This window comes from Phascolarctos cinereus, unplaced genomic scaffold (genome assembly GCF_003287225.1).
Source record: "Phascolarctos cinereus isolate Bilbo 61053 unplaced genomic scaffold, phaCin_HiC Scaffold_726;HRSCAF=1367, whole genome shotgun sequence".
In the NCBI taxonomy this organism is placed as follows: Eukaryota; Metazoa; Chordata; class Mammalia; order Diprotodontia; family Phascolarctidae; genus Phascolarctos; species Phascolarctos cinereus.
The window spans coordinates 410610073-410637128 of record NW_027556098.1 but is presented as its reverse complement, the minus strand read 5'-3'; the positions used below and the strand labels follow the sequence as shown (position 1 = coordinate 410637128).

The following is a 27056-nucleotide window of genomic DNA, read 5'->3' as shown; positions in this document are numbered from 1 at the left end:
AAAAGACCAGGAGATGCAGAAGTCATTCTTTTTATTTCTGTATTTTTTTTAGGGGGCTAGGGTACTCAGAGCAGGACGCAGAAAAGTCGTTTCTCGCGGAAGGGATTCTCTGCCGCGGGCACCGGGGTCACCAGTGGGTCCTCCTTCACATGAGCCTCGCAGAAGGCCAACAGCTCGGCCGCAGCTTTGGACACCTGAAGCGGGAGGTAAAGGGTTAAGCGCATCGCTAGCCGCTAGCCACCACCCACCCAAGCCCACAGAGGCCCCTTTAGGCGACACCCTCTGGTCGAGTCTGGAACTACACCGAGTATCTCGCCGTGATCGCCGGTGCTCAGCAGCACCACATGGCCACGGCTGGAATGGCAGCCTTCCTCCCAGACCTAATGATAGCCGCGCCCCGCGTGGCCGAGCTCGGGAATGCACCCTTACCCTGCCGCTCTTCAGGAGCACCCATGGGCGGGGCCGCTGGTCTAGGCTCCCCGCCCAGTCCTGATACCCATAGCGCCACTACTTGGCCACGCCCGGAACCTCAGCCTCCCTCCCTCCCAGCAGCGACACCCGCTGGCCGACTCCAAAACTGCAGCAGAGATGGAAGGACGTGAGTCTCTTCTCAATGCCAACGGTAACAATAGCGACAGCCTGGACCTACAGCTGTTTTGTCACATGATCATAAGATTTAGGGCTGGAGGAGATCTGGGAGGTGATCTTAAGCTATGTGGAATCAAAGATCTGAAGCTGAATGGGGACCTCAAATCAAGCCCCTTCATTTTAGAGATCAGAAAGTCCAGACTTTCAACCCAAGATAACACAGGGAGTAAAAGGAGAAGGATGGATTCAAACCCAGGCCCTCCAATGCCAAATCCAGCGTCCCTCCCAGTCCTACCCTGCACAGCACCATGCTAACTACACCCACCTGCCCATTTTACAAATGGGAAGACCTAGGCTCAGAGAGGGGAAGGGTCTTAACCCAATGTCACATGACAAGAACTAGATCCTCAATCTAACATCCTTACCACTAGCAAAAGCTCATATTTATAGCAAAGAATGTCCCGATCGGAAGGGATCTCAGCGATCAGCTGAGGTCCCCCAATAAAACCCACCCAGCCCTTGCTTGGCTGTTGGAAGACATCTATAGAAGAAGAACCCACTACCTCCCATGGAAGCCTTTTGGACAGGATGAATTATTAGGAAGTTTTTCCTGACATGAAATTTAGATTTTCATGTTTGGCTCGCCCTTTCAGGACAAACAAAATAGGCCTAATCTCTCTTCCACTTTTAAGTACTCAAAGACAACTATCATGCCATTCATCCCTAGCCTACTCTTCTCCAATATAGCTCATCACCTGTTCTCCAACTTATAGTCTTGGAGAGTTACCTGGGGATACTGAGAGGTCATGTGCCTGGCCCTGGGTCGCATAGCCAGGATATACCAGAGGCAGGATGGGAACCCTAGTTGGAATCAGGAAGACCTGAGTTCAAATCTTTCATTGAACCCTTACTAGCTATGTGACTCTGGGCAAATCACTCCCCTGCTCTCTGACTCAGCTTCCTCATTTGAAAAATGAAGGGGTTGGATCCAATGACTGCTAAGATCCTCCTCCTCCTCCTTCTCCTCCTTCATCTTCCATATCACACTACTGGTTCATACTGAATTTACAATCCACTTATGACCCTAGATTTTTTTCAGACAAATGCTAGTTAACCATCTTATATCAGTGAAACTGATTTCTTGAACCTAAGTATAAAACTTTACTTTTATCCTTATTGAATTAGACCTAGGTCCTGATTAGTGTGGATAATGAATCCCCCAAAGTCGTCTTTTTTTTTTTGCGTAATTAGAGTTAAGTGACTTGCCCAGGGTCACACAGCTAATCAAAGTGGTCTTTTATTTGAATTTCCATTGGGCTGAAATCAGTTACAATATTTTATATTTATTTTTACATCTTTATATACTTTATTTTTACATTTATATCTTCAGATAATGTGAATTTAAACACGTTCAATCCCTTCAGGAGATTTGTCATTTTTACTCATTGGGACCTGGTTGCCTATCTTATTCTATGCAACCCAGTGCTCCACTCTGTCAAGACCTTTGGGAATCCTGACCCTTTTCATCCAGGCTCAGCTTTCCCTCCCAGCTTTGTATTGTATCCAGATTTTATAAAGATGCCACCTATGCCTTTATCCAAGTCATTAATAAAAAAAAGATTCAACATTACAAGGCCAATTACAGATCCCTAAGGCACTCCACTAGAGACCTCTTTCAAAGTTGTCCAGGCCATTAGAATCCATCCAGTTATACTTTCATCTAGCTCACCTCATGCCATCTTTTTCACAAGAATTGGATGAGATACACCATAAGATGCTTTTAGACTTATAAAGTACTTTTCTCTGCAACCCTGCAAGGCAGATAGCCCAAGCATTGTTATTATCCCCATTTTCCATATTTGGAAACTGAGACTCTGAGAGGTCTTCCTTACCAATAGTTACCAATGACCACAGAAGAGTAAGTGTCTAAGGCAAGTTGCCAACCCATTCTCCTGTCTTCAAGTCCAGCACTGTATTTACTACACCAAACACCAGGTGTTTTTCCTTCTCTTCTTTTCTCTGGTCCCACTGGATAATGCAAGTCCCAGGTCTGAGGAGTGAATCCCTTTGTCCTCTATTTCCCTAGCCTCCATTCTCACCTCCCAGTTCCCAAGCTGTGCATACCTTCATGCGTTCGATGTTGACTTCCAGCTTTAGCTGCTCCACTGTCTTTCGGGCCTCAGCAATCTTGGCCATGTTGTTGGACATTGTTGTGAGAAAGGGGTTGATGCTCTTACAGATGCCCTGGGAACAAAAGGACAAAGGATAGGGAACAGAGGGCTGGGAGGAATTAGAAGAAGGGGGTCAGGGAAATGGAGGGAAATTGAAATGAAGGATGGAGGAATGGAGAATAGAGACATAAGGAATAGGAGTGGAGAGAAACAGGAAGGAGAAACAGAGAAAAGAAACAAAAATGAAAGAAAATCATCATAAGGGGACATAGGAATAAGGCACAGGAGTAAAGGGTCAGGAATTAGGAATGGAAAATGGGGTGGGGGGTAGGGATTAAAAAAACAGACATGGAGGGACAGATGGATGAAGCACAGGGATAAAGGGTCAGGAACGGGTAAATGAAGATGAGGGATAGTTGAGGGAAGTGGGAGTGCCAGGAGTAGATTGAGGAGTAGGGGGTTCACATAGATGGATTGCAGAACAGACAGGGCTGAGAAAGAACAAGATGTAGAGGTGGATAACAGAGGGATGGAGAGAAATAGGAAGGATGAGAGAAAACAAGCAAAGGTGAGCAGAGGGATGGAAGGATGGAGGGTTGGAAGAGAAGGATGAAGGACCAAGGGATGTTTCAGGAATAAAAAACAAGGGACAGGAATTGGAGAAAACAGGAATGGGAAGAGGGGCAGAGGGATAGAGTTGGAAGACAATGATGAGGGACAGAGGGCAGAATAGGGGTGGGTGGGGTGGAGGGAAACAGGAATGGAGAACCAAGGATGAAGGACAGCGATGCAAGAAAACAAGCACTGGAGAGGATGGAGAGACATAGAGTGGAAGGGCAAGAGTGGGAGGAATCAGGGATGGGGACAGAGGGATGGAGGGACAGGGGGTTGGATAATAAGGATAAAGAACAAAAGGATAAAGGAAAATGGGAACTCGGTGAGAGGACAGAGGGAAGGAAATAGGAAAAACCAGAGAGATGTATAAAGAGAGATGAAGGGACAGAAGAGTGAAAGAGATGAAGGACAGTGATGGAAGAAAAGAGGAAGATGAAGGAACAGAGGGGTGGGGGAAACAGGAATGGGAAACAGAGGCACAAAGGGACAGAAGGAGCAAGAGGATGAGGAGAAGCAGTTATGGGGATGCAGGGAAAGAATGGTATGGAGAAATAAGCAGTGATGAAGAACAGAGGAATGGGGAAACAGGAATGAAGAATAGGGTTCAGAGGGAGGAAAGGAGATGGGGATTGGGACATAGGATTGGGAACATGGAGGGGTGGACAGATGGGGGATGCTCTCTATACCAGTCACCCCCCCTCCCCCACCAATCCTGGTTGTCTATTTCTTATCATTCCCCTGGAGCTGAGGGAGGTGGGGGATGGACTATATTCATGTCTTGGTGAGTGTCAGGGCCAAGGTGGGGGGAAAGGTGGAAAGGCAGGAAGGGAGCACTCCCCATGCCAATTAGCACCAGCTCTAGAGCAAAAGGGAATTAAAGTCCTGGTGGGAGGAGAGAGGGGACCTGGGGAGGGGAGCTAATTAAGAGCTAAGCACCAGCTGCCCCTTCTTCTCCTCACCAGGAGGCCCCCACTCTTCCCCAACCCCCAGCTCCAAGTCACTGACTCATTAGCTAGCACTAAGGGGAAGAAGGGTCCAGACAGCCAGGCTTCCAGCCCCCAGCACAAACAAATCTTGAGCTTCCACTCCTAGGGGAGGACAGAGGGACAGAAGGACAGAAGGAGGGGGAGAAAAAGGAGGGGGACAGAAGGAGGGGACCAGAGAGATTGAGAACAATGATGGGGAACAATTGGATGGAGAAACAAGGGGATAGAAAGACAAGGAGACGAGGGTCGGAGAAGGAATGAAGGGATAGGATAGAAGGATCGAGGAATAGAGGGATGGAGGGACAGATGGTTGGTTGGGGACCCAGAGATGCAGGGACAGAAGGAAGGCAAAGGAAGGGGATGAGGGCAGGAAGAGGTTCTTACCTGTTGCTCCTTCTCTGCCTCAATGGCAGAGGCTAAGGCTGGAGGGAGCAGCTGCCAGAGCACCCTGGGGGGCAGCCCCGCCCCTGGCCCCCTCCCTTCAGATCCCCCACACCCTCCCCTGCTCCCTGTCCCTAGGGCCTCTTCGAGTCCTGCTCTCATACACGCACACTTGAGCGTGCACACACACACACACACACACACACACACACTCCCTGAGTTACAGTCACAGAGACACACCCCCTCAGTCACACACCCACATAGACACACACACACACACACTATCAGAGGAACAGCCAACATTTCCCATATAGTTACAGAGACTGCCACAAATACAACTGAACAGTCACAGGCTCACAATCAGCGAGCCCTACACACACAGGCGTACACACAGCAACATGCACACCCCATGCTAAATCAATGGTAAACATTGTGGAATACAGTTAAAGGCAGCCAGTCACACACCCAGTGTTCAGAACACATTCAAAATCTGTTGCTGTCTCTGTCTCTTTCTCTCTCTGTCTCTCTCTCTCCCTCTCTCCCTCCCTCCCTCCCCCTCTCTCCTCTCCTCTCTTCTCTCTCTCTCTCTCTCTCTCTCTCTCTCTCTCTCTCTGTCTCTCTCTCTCTGTCTCTCCCTCTCTCCCTCTCTCCCTCCTCCCTCCTCCATCTCTCCTCTCTCCTCTTTTCTCTTCTCTTTCTCTCTGTCTCTCTCTCTCCCTCTCTCCCTCCCTTCCTCCTCCCTCTCTCCTCTCTCCTCTTTTCTCTTCTCTTCTCTTCTCTTCTCTTCTCTTCTCTTCTCTTCTCTTCTCTTCTCTTCTCTTCTCTTCTTTTTTCTTTCTCTCTCTCTCTCTCTCTCTCTCTCTCTCTCTCTCTCTCTCTCTCTCTCTCTCTAAGCCAGAGATCAGGACCATGGCGTCATTAGGAGATAAAGAAACCCTGTCCCACTACCCATCCCAGAACAGACAGTTCTGAGCCTCTCTCTCCCGTGACATGACCCCAGATCCCCCAGAGCCCAGGCTGTAATGCTTAAAATAGCCACACGGTGGCGACACAGGAGCAAAAAGAAGTCCTCCCAAATCCCTAAAAGGCCAGTCTCAGGATCTCAAAGCCCCTTCCTTAGCCACCATCCAGGGTCACATGGAAACTCAATGCCCTAAAAGCTCTAGGGAGAGGTCTGATCCCTACACCATCGTGTGTGTGTGTGTGTGTGTGTGTGTGTGTGTGTTGTGTGTGTGTGTGTTTGGAGGGTGTTTGTGCTTGTCAGCACTGGTGGGTCAGTCCACACAATCCCAGAATATTAAAGCTGAAAGGTAGCTTAAACCATTGGGTTTCAGCCCCCTCATTTTACACCTATGAAAACTGAGGCCCAGAGAGGGAAACTAGCTTAATATCACAAGAATCAGGAGCACAGTTATAGAAATCCCAAGTACAAAGGGAGAACTGGCAGCCATCTTCCTCCCCCCCCCTCCAGTTCGTCACAGCTTTCTGTCTCCTGTCCATTCCCTATCTCCCTGTTTTTCAGAAAGAGAAGTCTCCATCCAGGGCCCCCTTGGGGAGCTCATCAGTTCCCAAGGATTCAAGTATCATTGAGATGTTGCTGACTGTACATGCCCAGCCCTGATCTCTCTCCTGAGCTGCATCACCAGCTGCCCGCTGACCACTCTCTAGCTCTCCTGGAGGCATCTCCAGCTCAACACGTCCAAAATGGAACTCATCTTCTCCCCTAAACTCACCCTTCCTTTCTCCAAACTTCCCTGTTTCTCCACCATTCTCCTAATCACCCAGGTGAGTAACCTTGGAGTCATCATGGCCTTTTCTCCCCCCTTACCTCCCACGTCCAGTCAGTTGACAAGCCCCATCCATGTCTCTTGTATATGTCCCCTTCTCTCACTACTGCCAGACCAGCTCAGGCCTCTCTAACTTTTCTTAGACTGTTAAGAACTTCCAGCCTTTCTCCTCTCCAACCCATTTGTAGACACAAAAATAGTCTCCCTAAATCACAGGTCACTTCCCCGCTCAAAAATCTGCAGTGGCTCCCTATTAATGCTACAATTAAATAAGAACTCCTGGGCTGTCCATTTAAGCCCTTTCCATTTTTCTTTTTGGAGGCAATCAGGGTTAAGTGACTTGCCAGGGTCATACAGCTAGTAAGTATCTGAGGCTGGATTTGAATTTAGGTCTTTCTGATTTCAGGGCCAGTGCTCTCTCCACTGTGCCATCTGGCGTCCTTTCTGATCTGGCTGGGGCTGACTTGGTCAATTATTTCACATTACCCCCATTCACGACTTACGTTCCAGCTGTTTCCCAAGGAATAGAAGCAATTGAGGCAGTTAGGTGGCCCAGTGGATAGAGAGTTTGCCCCGGAGTCACCAAGACTGAGGTCAAATGCTAGCTCACACACCTTCTACCTGTGTGACCCTGGCCAAGTCACTTCAACTCGGCCTTCCTCAATTGGTTCCTCGGTTGTGGAATGGGGATAATAATGGCCCTTCCCTCCCAGAGTTATGAGGATTAACTGAGAAAGACTTGGCCTTAAAATCGTGCCTCCAACACTTTGGAGCAGTGTAACCCTGGGCAAATCACTTAATCTCTGCCTCACTTTCATGATCTGTAAAAAGAGGTTAATAAATCCCACTCCTAGGACTAAGGGAGAGTTGGGACAATATTTGTAAAATGTTTACAAACCTTAATGTGTTATGTAGATGAGGAGGAGGAAGAGGAATAAGGAAAGGGAATAAGCATTTATTAAGCACCTACCATGTACCAGCCACTATTTTAAGCACTTTACAACGATTACCTCATTTGATCCTCACAACAACCCCAGTGAGTTAGGTGCTATTATCCCCACTTTGAGGAAACTGAGGCAGAGGTTAATGCCTAATCCGCATTCAGAGTCCCGCTTCCGTGGCCCATACAGGCCCTCTTCAAGCAGGGAATGCTCTCGCTCCTCATCTCCCGTTGCTTCCATCCTCGCTTTCCCCCTAAGCTCAGCACAGGGGCCACCTCCTATTTCATCTCAACCAGCTGCTGCTGTGTATATGTCTTATACCACCCAGCAGAATCCAAGCATTTTGAGGGTAGGGATTATTTAATCCTTGTCCGTGTATTCCCGGTGCCTAACACAGTGCCTGCAACGTAGGAGGGTGTCGAAGTTAGAATTTAAATGAATGGAAATTGATCTTCCTTTGAGAGCGAATTTCTCCCTCTGTGTGGGCAACCTGCCAGTGGCTTTTTCTCTCCCTTACTGTTGCTTTCTCTGTCTCCTTCCCTTCCTCCCACACTCCCTTTCTTCTGTCCTGAGGCCTGTACTTGGCTCTGCTCCTGTTTTGCTGTCTCTCTGTGCCTCTGTGTCTCAGTCTATCTCTGTCTCTATGACAAGCTGGAAATAATCCAGACAAGGTTGATCAGGACATCGGGGTGTTGCCACGACAGGATCTGAGGGTGTTTAGCCTGGAAAAGTGAAGACCCGGGGAGGACATCATAGCGAACTTGAGAATGAGAAGGTCTGGCTGTCAGGCGGAAGCAGCGGGATTTGCTTTATTCGGCTTGGCCCCACAGGGTAAAACCAGCTTCAGTGCATGGAAGCTACAGGCAGACAGATTGAGGCTTGATGTAAGGGGAAAGTTGCTCTATCTATTAGATGCCCAGCCCAGAAGATGAATACATTGCCTCAGGAGGTAGCGAGACCTCCTTCACTAGAGGTCCTCCTTCAAGAAAAGACTGAGTTAGCACTTGTCAATGTTGTGTGGATTCGTGCTGCATCGGATAGCCTCCGAGGCGCCCTGCAGCTCTCAAGATTAGACTGCTGTTGTGTTTCCAGGAAGTGTGGTTACTGCACTGGCTTTGGAGACAAAAGACCTGCATTCAAAGGGCATATCACTTTCGCCTCTCTGGGCCTCAGTTTCCTCACCTGAAAAGTGCGAAGGTCGGCCTAAGGCCCATTCCAGTTCTATCTGTACACGTCAGGGTGTCTCCCTCTTTGTCTCACTTCGCTCCCCCGAACGCCCCACCTCCAGTTAATTCCCCCAGTCTCCAGGGCAGGTGCAGAGCTGGGCCTCCAAATGATCTTGTGCCCCCCGGGAAGGGAACTGGCCCACATCCTCGAGGGCCTGGGGGAAGACCAGGGTTTGGAGCATACTTCAATCTAGGAGGGGCCCTGGGGCAGCGGCATCTGGGAGGAGATCCCAGAGGACCTAGAAGAACCTCGACCAATCAGGGGCATGCCCCGAGAGGTGGTGACAATAGAAGGTGGGACCATCTGGAGGAGGAGTCTAGAGAAAGGGGAGGTGCACTGGGGGCAGGGCCTAAAATTAGGGGTGGGAGGGATGCAGAGAGAAGGGGGCGAGAGTTCTCAGCTCACCCAAATTCAGTGTTTATTTATAGGGGCTGAGTCAGCCGGCGCCAGGCCGGCTATGAAGTGGGGAGGGCAGAGAAGAAGAGGGGGGGCCTTCCTTCTGCCTGCTCCGAATGCTGGGGGTTTCAGTCCGTGGCTTAGTTGGGTTTTTTTTGGGGGGGGGAGGGAAGCCTGGCGTCCCCCCAGCCCCAGCAGTTCCAAGACTGGGCTAGAGGAGTGGGGCAGAGAACAGAGAGAGTAGAAGATACCGGCGTTGGAGGGGGAAGGGGCTGCGGCTCCAACATCTGGAACACATCAGAAGCAACTGGAGCTGCCAAGAGGGACCAGGGCCCCCCAGTCACAGCCCGTTCTAAGGAAGCAGTCGGCGCCAGGACCCTGGGGGGCTGGGGCGGGGAGCGGAATTGAGAGAGGAAGGATAAGGTCTCCTTCCCCAGGCCTGGGGAGGAGGGGTCTGTCTGCCCGCAGCTCCCTCCCTCCCCTCTCCAGCCCCTGGCATACCTTTGGGGCTCTAACATTCTGAGGGGGGTGGGGGCGGGCTTCCCCTCCCCCTCTCCTGGAGTAGAAAGCAGCGTCTGTGCGCGGGAGCGGGGTGGGGGCCGATTCCCGGCTTCCAGGCCAGCCCCAACATCTGCTTCTCATAAGGCAGGGGCTGGGAGGCTGAGGCAAAGAGAGAGGACGGCCTAGCCCTGGTCCCCATCCCCCAGTGCCAGGCGGGGGGGCAGGGAGAGAAACCTAGAAACCCAAGCAAGATAAGATGGTCTGTAACGAGCTGAAATCCTCCCACATCTCCCACTGCCCCCGGCAAGTCTCAGCATGGTGTTCTGTATCCTCTGTCCTCACGGCCCCATCCTAGCTGTTCCCCCTCCCCATCTCTACCTCCCAGAAGCCCCTAGCTTCCTTCGAGGCTCAGCCCAAGAGGCATCTCTGAGAGGAAGCCTTATGCTTCTACGTACGCGGGTTCTTTCCCCCGATAGAGTGTGAGCTCCTTGAAGGCAACCGGTCAACAAGCTTTTATTATGTGCCTGCTATGGGCCAGGCTCTGTGCTAGGCGCTGGGGACACAAAGACAGAAATGAAAAGTCCCTGCCCTCAAGGAGCTTCCATTCTTTCAGGGGAGACAATGTGTACATAAATAAATATATACAAGATATTTACCAAATATTTACATGGCCGTGGGGTAGGGCCACTAGCAGCTGGGGGGGGCGGGGCAGGGAAAGGGGGAAATTAGGAAAGACCTCTTCAGTTGAGTCTTAAAGGAAACTAGCTAGGGCTTCTGGGAGATGGGAGTGAGAAAGGAGAGCATCGTAGGCACTGGGAAACGGCTTCTTGGTCGCCTAGCGCCTATCACAGTGCCTTGGAACATCGCAGGAGATCAAGAAATGTTCGTGGACTGACCGATTGGTGAGGGCAGCTACTGTGCCCATCTAAATTTAACGACTCTTTCCCTGCCCACGTAGGGCACATAGTGCCCTCATTAAGTGGCCGTAGGGTGAGGTGGATGGCAGGACCACAAGCCTTGGAGCTGAGAGGAATGCTAGGGACACCAGAGACGTAGAAGAATAATCAAATGTCAGGGTTGGGAAGCATCCTGAGAGACTCATCTCGTCCCCTTTTTTAGAGACGGAGAAAATGAGGCTTATTTCAAGCACCCCCCACAAAAGGCCTTTCCTGATTCCCCCAATTATTCACTCTCCCCACCCAAATTACTTTGTATTTTGTATGACACCAGTCAGAGTGAATAGACAGCTGGTCTCCCAGCCAGGAAGACCCGGGTTCAAGTCCTACCTTTGACACTTCCTTGGCTGTGTCACCCTGGACAAGTCATTTCAATTCTCCAAGCCCTAGGCAACTCTCTAAAGCTATAGTTTGCAGAGAAGGTGTAGACCTGCAATAATAGAGGGAATGTCCTCACCTGGGAGTTACCTAAAGCAATGCGATCTCAGTCCCTATCCTTACTTTGTATTTACTTGTCTGGGTACTCTGCCTGGGTATTTCTGCCCAGTACAACATTAGTTTCCTATCTCTGGGTCCCCAGCTGCTAGTCCAGTGCTGGGCACTTAGTAGGCACTTAATAAAAGATAGTTGACTCGAATTGAATGCATTCTCTCCTCACCTCTGCCTCCTGGAATCCCTAGCTTCTTTCAGGGTACAAGTCTGACCGGATGACTCCCCTGCTCAAGAACCATGGCTCCCTACTGGCCCACTGGTGCTTCTCTTACAGGAAGTCTGGAAGCCTTTCCTGGTGTTTTAGGTATTAGTGTGATTGATTCCTCTTCCTCAAACTGTCATGTTTATACCCATCTGTTTCCTCCAGTAGAATGGGATTGCCTTAAGGGCAGGAATTGTTCTCCTCTTTGTATCCTCAGGTCATGAGGCAGAAAGGCTAAGGGGTTAGCCAGAAAGGAAGGACCACCTAGGTTCAATGACCACCTCCAACAAGCCTACATGTGTGAGCCTGGGCGAGCCTGAACTTCTCAGCACCCCAGGACCTCGAAAGAATTCTCTAGAACTAGAGGTGGCCTAGGAGATGCTTGTCTGAAATGGCACAGGATGATTCCTACACCAATTCAACCACAATGCCACAGCCTACAGTTTTAAAGGGCTGCCTAAAGCACTGAGAAGTGAAGTGACTTGCCCAGGGTCACACAGCTTAGGTGAGTCAGAAATGAAATTCGAACCTAAGTCCTTTTGGCTCCGAGACTGGCTCTCTATCCACTGCGCTATAGAAAATGCATTTTTTTTTTTAAAAAATGCTTATTGAATTAGATTGGAAGAGAGTAAGCCAAGGCTGCCATCTCTGTAGGGCCAACATATCAGCACCGGGGCCAGAGGAAGCCACCACCGGGATAACACCGTGAATTTATTTACAAAGAGAATATAGAAACAAACAGAGTCTGGCTCCCGTGGGACAAGGGTGGGTACGGGACAGGATAGCCATCCTCCATTTTCCCACACTCCCTCGCCTGGGGAGTCGCCGTCATTATAATAAATACAGCAATTTAAAAAACAAAACTAATTAAGAATTGGTGCCCCTCTGGCCTCCTCCCTCAACTTCTATCCCTGGAAATATACTTGTTCCTTCCCACCCCCACCCCGTTTTCCTTCTCACCCAAGGTCACCAAGAAAGGGCTAGGAAGCACCAGGGAGCTCAGGCCCTCAACTATTTTTCAGCCCCCAAATTGGATCATAAACAGAGCGATCAGAAAAGATCACTGGGAGGCTTAGCACTACTGGACTCTACCCCGTCAGAGTTTAGGAGAGTTTCCCCTCATTATCTACTGGCCATCTCTGTCATCTCGGTGACAGATAGGGTAGGGTTTGGAGAGTGAATGGAAACGTGGCCCAGCTGAATGGACCGTAAACGGACCAATGAAGATGGGAACGGGAGAAGAATACCCAAGAAAGAAGGAACTGGGGGGGGGGGCAAACTTAGAGGATTTCCTAGACCAGAAAGGGATAGGAAAGTAGAGACCCCTTCAGTAAAGGGCAGGGGCTCCTTAGAGGCTCCTAGGTTCATAGAATGTCAGAGCTGGCAGGGACCTTAGAAATCGGACGTCCAACCGCCTCACTTTTCAGAGAGCGGAAGGGACTTGCAAAGGTCACTCAACTAGCGAGTGGCAGAGGCGGGATTTGAATCCAGATCTCATTCCAAATTTCTATACACCATGCTGCCTACTTCACTGAGTCCATTCTACAGCCAAGGAAACTGAGGCCCCGAGTTCGCCCAAGTCCACACCGAGAATCAGTGGGCGAACCCTGGCGTTCTTGGCTCCCAGTCTAGTCAGCCAGAGAAGGGCTGGGTAAATCGCCTCCGCGATGAGCCAGACGAGCTCACACTGTGGTCATGACCTTCAGCGATCCTGAGCGGAACCGTAAGATCTTCTTCTTGAGCGCATGGGAGGCCTTGATCTTGACGAAGACCTTTCCCTGGCCTCCCCCCGGGCCTCCGCCGGGCCCGGCCGCCGCCGACGCGGCCGCCAGCTGCTGGGGCCACACCAGGCCGCCGCCGCTGCCCTCCGAGTCGCTGGAGGCTGAGCTGAAGGCGAGGGATTCGCCGTCGCTGGCGCTCGACTCGCTCTCGCCGTAGGCGGGCCCGTAGCCGCCGCTGCTGCCCCCCAGAGGGGGACCCCGGCGTCCGACTGCCCCGCCGCGGCCCGCCGAACACTCCGAGTCGCTGCCGGCGCAGCCGTAGAGGAGGCGGCGCGGAGGGGCAGGCGAGGGCCCCGGAACCCCTCCCACGGCCCGGCCCCCGCCCCCGCGAGGAGCAGCCTTGACCCGCCGCCCGCCCTCGGCCTCCTCGCCGCTGATTTCGGCCGTGGAGCGCCAGCGGCGCGAGGAGGCGGGGGCCGCGCCCGCCGGGGTCCGACGGGGCCGGGCCGGCCTCGGCTCCTCCCTCTCCACGGTATGGTACTTGGGTTCGCCAGGGCCAGCGCCTGGCCTATTGAGAAGGCTGTTTTCTGACTGAGAGCGGGCTGCCTTCTTGCCCCGCGGGGAGCCCCGGCGGGCCGCCCCGTCGGGGAACCGGCCTTTCCTGGTGCCGCCCGGCCGGGGCCGCTCTCTCGGAGGCGACAGCTCCACGCTGCGGCCACGAGTGAGCGGGGGAGGCGGCGGGCCCTTGCGGCGGGCAGCGCGGGCCACTGGAGGCCCGCGGACTCCTCCGTGTGCCGCGGGGATGTACTGGGCCTTCACCAGCCGGCCCTCTCCCGGGCTGGGGGGTGAGGAGCTCACTGCGGGCGCAGGCTCGGCTGGGGGCGGGCTGGAGTCCCAGGACGGCCAGCCCCCAGGCCCCGGAGAGCCGCCCACGCTGGGGTGCGTCGACTCCTCGGACCGTTGCCGAGCGCTGTTCTGCCGTCGGAGGGCTGCGGGCGGCTCAGCTGGCCCGGGGCCCGGACTGGTGCGGGGCTGGCCGGGCCCTGGCCGCCCACGGAGTCGCCGCCGGCGCCTCAGAAGGCCCGAGATGTAGCTCTCCAGGTGGCGGCCCGGGGCAGCGCCGTCCGGGGGCCCAGCAATGGATGAGTCCGGATAGAGGCGGCCGCGCAGGCAGGGGCTCTGCAGGGCCACTGCATGGAGCGGACTGGGCGACAGGAAGGAGGTCACGCTCCCGGGCCCAGCTTCCTGGGGAGCAGTCGGGTAGGGAGCGGAGAAGGAGCGAGGCACCCCTATCTGGCCTCCCGCGGAGGCCTCCTGGGAGCTGGGGCCCGTTTCTCCTGCAGGGAGAGAGGAGACAAGAAGGGGTGGAGACACTGCCTCCTCCTCTCATCCAAGGACACTCCCCCCCCTCGTGTCTTATCTCTTGCCTCACCCTATTCCCTCCCCTTTTCCCCCCTCCCTTAGAGTGAACCCCTAAAGTCGGAATTGGAAGATGTCTAAAAGACTATCTATCTTAGCTCCATTATTTTACTGACAGGAAACCAGTCCTATGAAATTTAGCTTTGGAAGAGATCTCAGATAGTGTCTGGTCTCTTCATTTCGTAGATGAGGAAACTGAGGCACCAGCGGTCCAGAAGCTCGTCGGGTGCCAAACCAGAACTCCCAGAATGCCCAGGTGTCTAACCCCGTATTCAGAATACCTTCCTCTACACTGCAGCTACTCCAAAAAGGCTTGACTAGGAGACTTAGCCAGTCGGTGAAAGAAGCATGGTTCCCTTCCCAGTGGGGTGGCCGCTGAAGACAATTCTTCAAGTTCTCTTTGCTCTTTCTACTATTTACCGGTTAGGAGAGCAGAACTGAGAGGGCAGTTAGTGGCTCACTGGATAGAGCTCTGGCCTTGGAGTGCGAAGTTCAAATGGGCCCTCAGACACTCACTGGCAGTGTGACCCTTGACAAGTCATTTAACCCTGTTTGCCCCAATCCATCACAGAAGGAAATGGCAAACCACTCCAGTATCTTTTCCCAAAAAACCCCATGGTGGGGCACATCGGATAGACAGCTCCTAGCCTACCAACCAAGACATTTAGTCCTCCAGTGCTAAGGGCAGACCAGGTAACTCAGGGGCTCTGTAGCACGCCAGTGAAATCACAGGACCCATCCCTATTCCTGTGGTGGAATTAGCACCTCTGTAGCCGAGGACCTAGGTTCAAATCTCACCTCTGACAGTACCTGTGACCTAGGGTAAGTCAGTCAGTGTCTCTGGGCCTGTTTTCTCCTCTGTAAAAATGAGGGGCTTAGACCAGACGGCCTCTAGGTGGTAGAACGGACTGGGTGCTGTATTTGGAGCCTGGAAGACTTGGAGCATTTCAAATACTGTCTGTGGATCCCAGGCAAATCCTTCACATCCCCATGTGTGGAATGAGAATTCTAGTAGCGCCCACCTCACAGGCGTGACCAAATGAGGCAAGTAAAGTGCTTTGCCAGTCCCAAAGCTAAGTGGCTCCTGCCATGGTTTTTGCCAGAGATCTGGGCTCAAACCTGGCCTCAGACACTCGCCAGCTGTGCGCTGGGCAAGTCACTTCCCCCGTTTGCCTCAGTTTCCTCATCTGTAGGATGAGCTGCAGAAGGAAATGACGAACTGCTCCAGTGTCTCTGCCAAGAAGACCCCAAATGGAGCCACGAGAGTCAGACAGGACTGAACAACAAAGCGCTTTGCAAACCTCAAAGCATTACTTTGTTCTTGTCACCTCCAGCTCTAGGCAGATGGCCTCTTTCCACTAATTTTCCCCAATTCCTTTCTCTTGCCTAGTTATCCTGGCAGAACCTAAGCATTCTGAGGGCCTTAGCTCCAGAATCAGCCCTTCACTTCACAGATTGGGCAACTGGAACCCAGAGAGGAGGAAGGACTTACCCAGGGCCACCCAGCAAGCCAGGGGTCGGGGAGAAAAACCACAGCCACCTCCAGCTCCCTCCTTCCAGTCCTGCGGACATACCTGTCTGACTGCCTTTGTTCTCCTTCCCCCTTACCTGTCCTCACCTCTACACACACACACACACACACACACACACACACCCCTCACACATACACATCACACACACCTCACACATGCACACATTAGACACCACATATACACTTCCCATATACATATACATATACACACCACACACATACATATACATACCATACATGTAGATACCACATACCTCACACATACACACACACACCACATGCACACATATACATGCATATAGACACCACATACACTTTGCATACATGGACTGCCACACATATACATACACATATCATACATGTGGACACCACACATGCACACACAACATGCAATGTATATACCACACACATACACATACCACATATATATATACACCACACATACACACACCACACATGCCTCATACATACACACCACACACACCTCACACACATATATACATACACATACCATACATATAGACACCACATACCCCTCACACATACACACACCACACATACATATACATATAAACACCACACATATATACACCTGCACACACCACACACACACATGCACCCATGCCACACCCACATACATACACATACACACCACAGCACATATAGATACCCTCACATACACACACCACACACATACATACACCCACACCCACACCACAGTACAAATAGAGAGATACCCCCACATACACATATGCACACACTTCCTTCTGATGCTCTCAGCACAGTTCCATTGCAGCTGTGACATTCCATGAATCAGTGGCCCTTTCCCAGGCCCCTTCCTTCCACCTCCAACTTAGCCAAGTGTCCCTTTCCTGGCCTTCTTACCCAGAGACTTGGGCCTCTTGCTGGCAAACACTCCCCGGGGCTCAGAGGGGCCTAGGCGGCTGTAGGAACCAGAGCCAGAGAAACCACTGTCAGCTCCGAACGTTGAAGGAGGGGAGTCCGGACCAGTAGGGGAAGGGCCTTCATAGAAACCTGCATGAGGTACAGAAGGGAGAGACTGAAAGGACAGAAAGAGGGATGAGGGAGAGACAAAAAGAGGGAAGGTAGGTTGGGGCCTCTACTTTGAGAGTTGAGGGGATTAGGTTGAGGTTGCTGGGTTTCCTCTCACCTGAGCTCAGCCCAACATCTTCCTCCAGGCCTTCAGCATCCAGGCTCAGCTCTCCCAGATGTTGACCCAGTTCCCACATCAACCCAGGCAGGGCCTCCTGGAACAACAATGGGTGTGAGGGAAAGGGAAGAGGAAGGACCCAGGGAAAGACACTCCTGAAGACAAGTGCACTCTTTCCCTGAAACACAGGGCCTCCAGTCCCCTACAAAGAGCACCAGGAATGAGGGACCAGAGACTCCTTGGGGGAGCTGAGGTCACAACTGTCTACAACCTTCAGAAGGCAGAAGCTTCAGCCGAAGTAGCCTTGGAGTTTGGGGACCTTCTGCTCAAAGCAGGAGGCACCTTTGCATACACTGACCACACTGCTGCCCTGATCTAAAAGAGTCCGTGACTCCCTTGCCTTTAGAATAAAATACCAATGTCTCTTCTGCAGCTTGCTCTAGGCTACGTTTCCAGGCCGAATTAGTCCCATCATGATGCGCACTCCAGCCAAAGTGACCCACTAGCTGTCCCCCAATACAGGACATCCCACCTCTCATCTCATGCCTTTGCTCAGGGTTTCTTTCTATCAGGCTGGAATGCTCTTCCTACTCACCTCCCTCTGGGAATCCTAAGCTCCCTTCACGGCTCAGCTCATGTTCCCAGAGTTGCTAGCGGACCCTCCATACTAGGTATTCATTTTGCATTTACTTATCTGTTTACTCGTTTCTCCCCAAGTAGAACGTAAGCCTCTTGAGGGCAGAAGTTTATTTTTGTCTTTGTATTCTCAGCACCCTAGACAGTGCCGGGCACACAGTAAGTGCTTAATGAATGCTGATTAAATTGACTTGGATAGAGGTTGGCCTAGAGCCAGGAAGAATCTGAGTCCTGGGGCAGCTAGGTGGCGAAGTGGATAGAGCATTGGCCCTGGAGTCAGGAGGATCTGAGTTCAAATTCGGTCTGAGACCAGACACTTGACACTTGCTTGCTGTGTGACCTTGGCAAGTCACTTAACCCAATTGCCTAGGCCCCCCCAAAAAAAAAAATCTGAGTCCTTTCTCTGGCTTGTTTGACCTTGGATAAGTCTCTATTCTCCTCTGTGCTAGAATTGCCCAGATCGTGACACTGGAGGGCATGCCCTAAGGCTCCTCGTATCTTAATCCATTCCTGGAGGGGAGGGGGAAAGATTGAAAGAGAGTAAACTTTCTTTAATTTGCTTTGGGAAACCATTACCCTTTCAGCTCAATCAACAATCCCTTATCAAGAGGTTACAGAGGCTTGGGGAAGCTACTGGATTGGGGAGTAAGAGGGCTTGGGTTCAACTTCTGCTTACTAGCTATGTGAGCTCTGATGAATCCTTCAGCCCCTCAGAGCTTCAGTTCCTTAAATGAAAGGAATTGGACTAGATCAGGGGTGGGGAGCCTGCGGCCTGGAGTCCACATGTGGCCCTCTAGGTCCTTGGGTGTGATCTTTTGACTGAGTCCAGGTTTTACAGAACAAATCCTTTTATTAAGGGAATTTCTTCTGTGAAGTTTGGATTCATTCAGAGGGCCACACTTGAGGACCTAGAGGGCCACACGTGACCACAAGGCTGCAGGTTCCCCACCCCTGGACTAAACGGCATCCCAGCTCTACAGCTATGATCCTGTCACTTCACCTCCCCCAGTCTCAGTTTCCCCCTTTGTAAAAAAGGAGGGGGCTGGTCTCGATGGCTGTAGCAGTCCCTTCCTATTCTAAAGCTTTGGTCCCTATCCTCAGGGGACTTCCAGTCTAGGAAGGGGCTACGACAAATCTGCTACAGTGTTTGTGAATGCCTTTGCCCACCCCAAAGCAACTTGTCAACATCATCCATTGACAGCAGCAATACAAAATATGAGGTTGGTGAAGGAAGGGTGATCCAGGGAATCGGAAAGGCCTCACAGAGGAAGCAGAGCTTGAAGCTGGCTTTTCAGGGCCGATGGAACTTCAGCAGGTATCCTGATGTCCCCTCCTGAATGCAGAAGGGAGGCCAAGCTCAATCAGTCTTGATCGCCAGAAACTGCACTCAGACTTTTGGGACACCCTGCAGACTCCCTCTTAGGAGGGGGAAGGGCACAAGGGACAAAGCTTGGGTTCTATTGCAGGCCCACCTACACCTACCTCACCGAGGATGAGTGACTGAGGCTGAGGCACTGAACATGAACTGTTCGGCCTGGATCAAGAGAAAGGTGTCCGGCGTGGGGGAGGGGGGGCATGGGAGAGAGTGTCAGTTGCAGAAATGGCTTTTTGTCTGTAAAATCCTGAGGCCTTAACTGACCAGAAAGCCAGAGCCTCTTAGCTGGATTTCCAGGGACTTCTTAGCTGAGTATTGCAGTGGATTGACCACTGAGCATGGAGTCAGAGGAGCTGAGTTCAAATCCAAGCTCTGACACTTACTAGCTGTGTGACCCTGGGCAAGTCACTTCACCTCGGTCTGTCTCCATTTCCTCATCTGGAAAATGGGAATAATAATAGCATCTACCTCTCAGGGCTGTTGTGAGGATCGAATGAAATAACATTTGCAAGTGCTTGGCCGACTGCAGGTGCCCTACAGACGCTAGCTCTTTGTATGATCACCAGTGGCTGCCTCGAGGCAGAGGCACCTGGAGAGTGCAGGTGCTGTCCCTCCCCACCAGGGGTGCGGAACCTGCATTCTTGAGGCCACTTGTGGCCTTCTAGGGCCTCAAGTGGGGCCCTTTGACTGAATCCAAACAAATTGTTCTGTGAAGTTTGGATTCAAAGGGCTGCACTTGAGGACCTAGAGGGCCACCTGTGACCTCTAGGACACAGGTTCTCCACCCCTTTGGCCCAAGACCCAAGAGGGGGAGTTCCTGACCCTAGATTCCTGGACAGAGCAATGGGGATTTCCTTGAGTCCTTAAAGAATTCAGAGACCGAGCCTTCTAGAGAAAGATGGGAAAGTCCCACCTTCTCCCCACTACCTCTCTGTTCCTCAGTCTATCTCTTCTGTACTTCATCCAGGTTTCTATGAAGCCCTTCCCCTATTGGACCTGAGCACTACTAGGCCATGGGGGAGAAAAGGATGGTGTCCTCCCCCACACACAAACATACACACACACACACACACACACACACACACACACACACACACACCACACGGCTAGAGGAACAGAAAGCTGAAAGAGAGTAAAAACACAACATGGGGAGAGAATACCTGGACTTTTTCCTAAGCTGTTTCGGTAGGTTATTCAGGTAGCACAGGTTCAATGGAAAAGGGGCTGCCTCTTTAGCCACCTGAAATTTCTTTCCTTGCAGTGAGAGGTCCTAAAGCTGGATACCAGCATGGGTGAGAGCGGAGCTCAGTGGAATGTTAGAGGCTTGCCTGTCTAGTGAAACCAAGTTTGTATTTCTTCTTGGGCAAGTTCAACCCCTTAGGGTAACAAAATAAGGCAGGGGGCCTGAAGAGAATTAGACTCATGAGTTGTTGAGGGGATGGGGAGATGCCTTTTGAGAAGCCCAATTTTGTTTTCTTTGTGTTGGGAATCCAAACCAAGGTATTAGAGGGGTACCAGGAGTCTGGGGAACTGTCTAGAACCCTGGGAGGAGAGAGGGGACTCACCAGAGGAGAATGGGCCATTGTTTATGCACTGCTACAAACCTTTTCTATGTTTTCTGTAGGGAAAAATAAAGGCTGTTCTATATGTTGATATATGCATTGTTACCTTTACTGCTTTCATGGAAGTGGAGGACTTTTACCTACTACTGTGGAGACCCAGACAAAAGCTGTGTTGAGAATTATATTTTGAGATTCCTCAGAGGAAACTGGGTGGGATAAAGTGAGCCAATAAGTGATTTTCTTCCCTATAATTCTCCATGATTCTAAAGCCAGAGCTTAGGGGATGTAGGTCAACTTTTGCAGAACTTTGCATTCATTAAATCTTTCACTTAAAAACTTAGAATAGCGGATGTTTACATCCACAGAAACTTAAATCTAGGTCCTCATACTCAGAGCTGTAATTACCTTGGAATAAGATAAGGTTGAAGCTAAAAAGCAGACAAAATTGAGGAAAGAGATAGGATCCAGAGGTACAAAAACATTGATGACAGCTTTCTTGTGGCAGGGAAGAACTGGCAACCAGGTGGGGTGCCCATCAGTTGGGGAATGGCTGAGAAAATCATGCTATGTGAACGCAGTAGAATGCTACTGTACTACTTTTAGCACTCTGTCTCCCTAGTTAGATGGAGGTCCTGGAGGGCAGGACTGTCTTTTGCCTTTCTTTGCCAGAGTCTAGCAAATTGTAGATGTTTAATAAATGTTTCTTGACTGACTGACATAAGAAATAACAAAAGAGATGGATTCAGAGAAACCTGGGAAGACTTTCTGAACTGGTGCTGAGTGACATGATGAGAGCTGCAAGGATAACTTATACAGTAACCAAGTCTTTGAAAGACTCAGATCTCCGAGCAAGGCAATGACCAGCTATGATGCCAAAGGATTCCTGACAGAGGCGATGGATTCAAGATGTAGAACGGCATATTTTTTGGACATAATGTGGGAATTTTTTTTTCTTGATCTTATACTTGTTATAAGGGTTTGGGTTTTTTTTTCTTTTTCCTTTTAAATTGAGAATGGACAAGAGAAATAAAATACATGCTTGCTCATGGAAAAAATAAAATTTAAAAGCTAAAGTGCAACTCAAAGATCACTTTCTACAATGCCCTCCTTTTACAATTGGGGAAACTGAGGCCCAGAGTGGGAGACGGTCATGCCTTCACCTATGCACGGTCTATATCCAAAGTTCAGATTAGAAACCAGGTGCGAGCATTGCCAGTCCCTGGTCCCTCCACTATGATTCCTGACCCGAAGACAAAAGCTTCCTGTCTGGGTGTTAGGGCAGGAAGAAGGGGAGATTGGCCTCCCTGGTCCAGGAGCTGGGAAGAGAGGAGGGGCAAGGGGCAGGGCTTCACCAGAAGAATCAGTTCCTTCCCTATTTAGGGCAGAGAGAAGGGGGCCCTGGAGGAGACTCTCCCCACCTCTCCTCCCCAACCCTGCCTTCAGCTCCTTCAGGGCCAGATGCCAGAAAACACTGTGGAGAGATCCAGGATTTCATAACACTTAGAGCTCCCAGCTCATTTAGTCCAACCCTTCCTTTCACAGAGGGGGAAATTGAGACCCAAGGTTACACAGAGAGTAAGATTCCAACAGAGTAGAGATTCAAATATAGACTGATTTTCCCCACTGCACTCCATTCCTCTTCTAGAGCGGCTTCGGTGGCCCTTCATCCTCCTAGAGAGTCCATCTAAGACTAACTTTGGTCCTCCCCGCTGCGGGGCTAGGAGAGCCCAGTTCCTCCTGAGGGTACATTGTGTATTCGGGGCTCGGGCTGGAAGATGGGTTTCCCCCACTATCCCCTCCTCACCCTCCCCTCAGAGAATATATTTAGCCTTCCTCCTCCAGCCCAGGCTGTCTCTCCCTCTCCTCCTCCCCTCCCCCCGCCCCCCCTTCTGCTCTGCCTGGAGACAGCTCTGACTGGGGCGGCCTCTCCCACCTTCCCGGGCCCCCCCCAGACTTCCTGACCCCAAGCGGGTGAAAGAACCCTCTCCTCTGAGACTCCCCAGAGCGCCCAGCCCTCCTCGCGCCCACCCGCGGTGAGAAAGCCTTCTCCCCCTCCTCCTCCCTGCCGGATATTGGGAGGCACAAGGGAGAGCCAGAGAAACATGGGGATGGGGAGGGATGGAGGCATAACGAGAGGGAGCCACAGAGACAGATAGAGACGTGGGGATAGGGGGAATCATCTACCCCTTCGCCAGCTTCCTCGTCCACCAGGCTTCCCCAACCCCCCAGCGCAAGTTCACCGCTGGCCTGGGTACTAGCACCCCCACCGCATAAGGCCCTCTCCTCTCTACCCCCTCCCCTTTTCCACCCTCATCCCCATCCCAGTGGTTCTCTTCTCTCCTGGAGAAGGGCCGAGGCGGAGGCCAGGAGGGGCGGGGCCTCCCACAGCTGTTTCTGCTTGGAGAGAGGAATGTGGCCAGGCCCTCCCGGAGGAAAGGGGAGGGGGGAGTGTGAAGGAGGTCTGCAAAGCTCTAGGCCTGTTCTTCCCCATCCCCCTCCATGGGTTAAAGCCCACCTCTTCCCCCTAAAAAATAGGGGCTCGCATTTCCTCTCCCAACCGAAGGCCAAGGCTGGGCTGAACCGGAGAAAATTCGACCAGAGAGCATCAGGTCAGGGAAATTAGAGTCTGGAGGAAATGACACGGGATTGGGAGTCCGGGGGCCGGGACTGGAAGGAGAGAGATCTGGATGCTCAAAGGGGGATGCATTTAAGAAGTTAAAACCAAATGACAAACAGAGACCAAGAAAGGCGAGCCTGAGGGATCGAGAGGGAGAGACAATGCCCCGCCCCCCTCCCCAGTTGACCTTCGCATCCCTTGCCAGGCTCATCCCCCTACCCTAGGTCTGGGAAGCCCTTTAGACTAAGCTCAAGTCGGGAGAGGGAGGGAGGAGGGCCCCAAGCACGCTGCACGAGGCATATAGCGTCCAGGTGACCCCCTGGGCTCTGACCCTCTCTTCCTCTGAGATAGCCAAGACCTCTAGCAGGAGAGCAGCGTAAGAAAGAGAGTGGAGACGCGGAGCCGAGAATGAGACCCGGGGATGGGGGATGTGCCTCAAGTCCTCCCAACAGTTCTCAACGCTGAGCCCCCTCCCAGGCCTACCAAAGCGGAGAGGGGACCCCCAACCTCAGTTCCCCAACGGTGGAGACAGATAGGGAAGGCTTGGGGACGGAGGGGGAGGTCCACCCCCTCCCGCTCGGACTCCCCCTCCCCCTCCAGTCCCTTCTAACAGATCCGAGGCCAGGGCAGAGAGAAGGGGCCGAGATGTACAAGGACAGGGAGGGGAGGTCCACGCAGGAATGGGAGGGTGGGGGGCCGTGATCCCCGCGGGGACGGCTCGCAGGGCACGAGATCCGCAGGGTGATGGCCGGAGCCGAGGGTCCGGCCGGGATGTCGCCCAGGCCCTCCAAGGGAGGAGGACGAAGAGAAGGACACGAGGGCGGGGGGCTGGAAGGGGCCGGACCCCACGGGGGGGGGATCTCCAAGCGTCCTCTCCGCACTCACCAGCTGCTCCTCCAGCGCGGCCGCGGCCCGGCGCGCCGCCGCCTCGTCGTCGTCCTCCTCGCCATCATCGTCTCCCAGGGCCTCGTCCTCCTGGTCCCGGCCGTCGTCGGCCGCCCCGCCGGGCCCCGCGCCCGTAGCCAGAGGCTGGCCGAGCCGGAGCGCCTGGCGCACGCGGAACTCCTGGCGCTCCCGCAACCAGTGCAGCTCGCAGAGGCCGGCCAGGCTGCCCTCCAGCCAGCCCCGCAGCCGGCCCCGCTCCGGGCTCACGGGGAACGAGAAGGCCCGGATCATGGCCGCGTCGTCCCCTCCGCCGGGCCTCGGCCCCCGCTCCCGGCTTCCCTGGGGGCCCCCAGCGCCCTGCCGGCCTCGCGCCCGCCCGCCGGTCCGGCCCGGCTGTCACCGTCTCATCTGCATAGGCCGCATCCCATTGGGCCGCGGAGCCGAGGCTGATCTGCATCGCCCCGCCCCCTAGGCGCTACCAGAGGGCTTTCCATTGGTGACTAGCCACTGAGCCACGCCCCTCGGCTCCCCCAACAGCAGGGCCATTGGTGGGCCTCCGAGGTCTGAACGGTGAAGATCTGCATGGACCACGCCTCCCGTCCACCAGACCCCGCGGTCGGGGAACATCCGTGGGCCTAGGGGTTCGAAGCCCTAATTAGCGGCATAGCCACGCCCTCCACATCCCCCCCCCAACTGCCCTCGGGGGCTGCCGGCCATTGGTGAGATTTCCTACGTCTGCATATGCCCGCCTTCTCCTCCCTGCTAGGTCTCATTCTGCCCACCCCGCGCCATTCGACCCTCCCGGATTCGCCACGCCGCGCTGTCCTTCAACCGCGTAGTCCCATCCCCCGGCCTCCCTTTTCTTCCGGTGATTTGCTGCTCAAGGCCCCTCGCTTCACGGCACCCGCTGATTCGCCTATCTGCGGGAAGGGTGGGGCGGCTCCCTTGGACCCGCCCCATTGTGGGCGGGCATCAATAGAATGGCCTCTGAGAACATGAATATTATAATTAGAGAAACTTGGGCGGGGGTAAAAGGGAGGGCCGAGCGCCCTTTCTCTTCGCTCACCCAATCGGGTGACGGTTAGGGAAGGAGGGCTGATCGTTCTTTATCCTCCTCCTCCTCCTCCTCCTCCCCTTCCCAAATCCTCCAGTCTCTCAGCCCCCGGACCCACCCCATCCTGCTGGTGCTCCAAAACTCTACCTCCTCCAGGAAGGCTTCCGTGATTCCTCCAGAAGCATTCACAATCTGGCTCCAGACACGATCCTTTCCGGCTTGGGCCAGGCTCTGATTATGAACGGGATGGAGCCGGAAGGAGCCAAAAGACTGCAGCGCATGGTGGAGAGGGCTCAGGGACCGTGGGAGCATCCTCTGAAAGGACTGAGGATGTTTCCCAAAAGAAGATTTAGAAGGGACTTGAGGCATGGTCCCAGAGAGTGTAAGCTCCTCGAGGGCAGGGCCTGATTTGTCTTTGTATCTTCCAGGGTAGGGGATAGCGCCTAGGAACTCCTTGGGGGGGGAATCCTCCTCCCCACACACATCTGCGCCAAGCTCGGATGGAGCCCAGGGTCACACACCTAGCATGTGTCCAGTCAGAGGCTGGGCAGAAGGCTCCCCAAAGCCGGTTCTCTAGTCTAAGTACACACAGTAGGTGCTCCATGCTTGTCGATGTTTAGGGGGTCACTCGGAAGAGGGGTTAGTCAGGACAACAGCCCATAGCTGGCATTGATACAGTGCTCTTAAGATTTGCAAAGCACTTCATAAACATGTCATTTGATCTTCACAACACCCCTGGGAGGTAGGCGCTACTACTATCCCCATTTTACAGCTGAGGAAACTGAGTCAGGAAGCATCGAAGTGACTTGCCCCTGGTCACACAGCTAGTAAGTTTCCAAAACTGGATTTGAACTTGGGTCTTCCTGACTCCAGGGTCTAGGACTCTTTGTCCACTGGACTGAACTTTGTCTATTTAATTCCAGAGGGGAGGGACAAGGGAGAGTAGCTTAAAGCCGATTTTTGTCTCCAGGTCAGAAAAACCTTTCTGTCAAAGCTGCCTAAAAATAGAATGGATTGCCACCAGCGGCAATAGTGGTGGTCTTCAGGCTTGGCTGGAGGAGAATTGCCCAGAGGTCATATGGCTCTGGCCATAAAGGCTGTAAAGGGGACAAGAATCTGCCCTTGTCCTGGCTCTGACGTGGGCTGTGATGTGGACAAGCCATCTCTCTCGTCTAAGTCTGTCTCTTTATTTATGAAATGAGAGGACTGGACTCATTGGCCTCCAAAGTTCCATGCATCTGAGAAATTACATAGTCCAGGCAAACTGAATTGGTTTTTTGTTTGTTTTGTTTTGCTTTTTGGTACCTTCAGTCTGGTACAATGACAAGATCAGGCAGGAATCTCCTGTCCCATTCCTTCCCATCTGGACCTCCATATCTCTACCTAGATGGCCTTTTAAGGTCTGCTCCAGCTTCGACATTCCCTGTTCTAAGGCCCTTCCTACCTCTGACCTTCCCTGTTCTAAAGTACCTCCCCGCTCAGACCTTCCCTATTCTGAGGCCCCTCCAAGCTCTGACATTCCCAGTTCTAAGGGTCCTTCCTTCTAATGATCTTGGGAGGCTCGGGCGGAATTCAGAAACAGGGCCTGATCTTTCCAGGGTCCCTTCCTCCCACCTTAATAGGCTGAGAGCTCTCTCCAGCCACGTCTTTTTGAAAGGAGGGGTCTTGACTCCCCCTGGTGGTCCAGCTGCGTGGCTGCCGCACACTTCCCCTCTCCGCAGGACTTCATAGGACAGAGAGCAGGAACTGACCTTGGAAGTCCCACTCCCCATCCCCCAGGAGCCCTCGGCCCCCACATCCTGCCCCCATCACCTCTCACTATAGCATCCATCGGGAGCCCCA

General features: G+C 52.8%; 2 protein-coding genes across 6 annotated transcripts; both read right to left on the bottom strand.

Moving 5' to 3' along the window:
- Positions 1 to 14: 14 nt before the first annotated feature.
- Positions 15 to 9868, bottom strand: GNG8 (G protein subunit gamma 8). 5 transcript variants are annotated; one of them, XM_020978518.2, is made up of 3 exons: positions 9594 to 9868; positions 2713 to 2832; positions 15 to 194 (listed from the first exon to the last, which is right to left on the bottom strand). In XM_020978518.2, exons 1-3 carry the CDS (start codon positions 9732 to 9734, stop codon positions 66 to 68), a joined length of 390 nt encoding a protein of 129 aa, XP_020834177.1. In that variant the 5' UTR covers positions 9735 to 9868; the 3' UTR covers positions 15 to 65. The 5 variants fall into 5 exon arrangements, with proteins under 5 accessions (XP_020834177.1, XP_020834176.1, XP_020834180.1 ...); XM_020978517.2 differs by having other exon boundaries at positions 2713 to 2868; positions 9594 to 9865; XM_020978521.2 differs by lacking the exon at positions 9594 to 9868 and adding an exon at positions 8652 to 9150.
- A 213-nt stretch (positions 9869 to 10081) lies between these two features.
- DACT3 (dishevelled binding antagonist of beta catenin 3) lies at positions 10082 to 27022 on the bottom strand. The gene is made up of 4 exons (XM_020978441.2): positions 24161 to 27022; positions 17086 to 17182; positions 16800 to 16949; positions 10082 to 14301 (listed from the first exon to the last, which is right to left on the bottom strand). The coding sequence occupies exons 1-4, from the start codon at positions 24449 to 24451 to the stop codon at positions 12926 to 12928; spliced, it is 1914 nt and encodes a 637-aa protein (XP_020834100.1). The 5' UTR covers positions 24452 to 27022; the 3' UTR covers positions 10082 to 12925.
- Between the last annotated feature and the right edge of the window lie 34 nt (positions 27023 to 27056).

Excerpts from the sequence above, each read along its gene's own strand:
- GNG8 (XM_020978517.2), bottom strand. The coding sequence starts at position 9,734 with ATGAGAAGCAGATGTTGGGGCTGGCCTGGAAGCCGGGAATCGGCCCCC. Across the intron at positions 2,869-9,593 it reads AGAATGTTAGAGCCCCAAAG|CCCTCTGTTCCCTATCCTTT; the intron begins GTATGCCAGGGG and ends AATTCCTCCCAG. Across the intron at positions 195-2,712 it reads TCAACATCGAACGCATGAAG|GTGTCCAAAGCTGCGGCCGA; the intron begins GTATGCACAGCT and ends CTCCCGCTTCAG.
- DACT3 (XM_020978441.2), bottom strand. The coding sequence starts at position 24,451 with ATGATCCGGGCCTTCTCGTTCCCCGTGAGCCCGGAGCGGGGCCGGCTG. Across the intron at positions 16,950-17,085 it reads AGATGTTGGGCTGAGCTCAG|GTTTCTATGAAGGCCCTTCC; the intron begins GTGAGAGGAAAC and ends TACCTCATGCAG. Across the intron at positions 14,302-16,799 it reads CAAGAGGCCCAAGTCTCTGG|GAGAAACGGGCCCCAGCTCC; the intron begins GTAAGAAGGCCA and ends CTCTCCCTGCAG.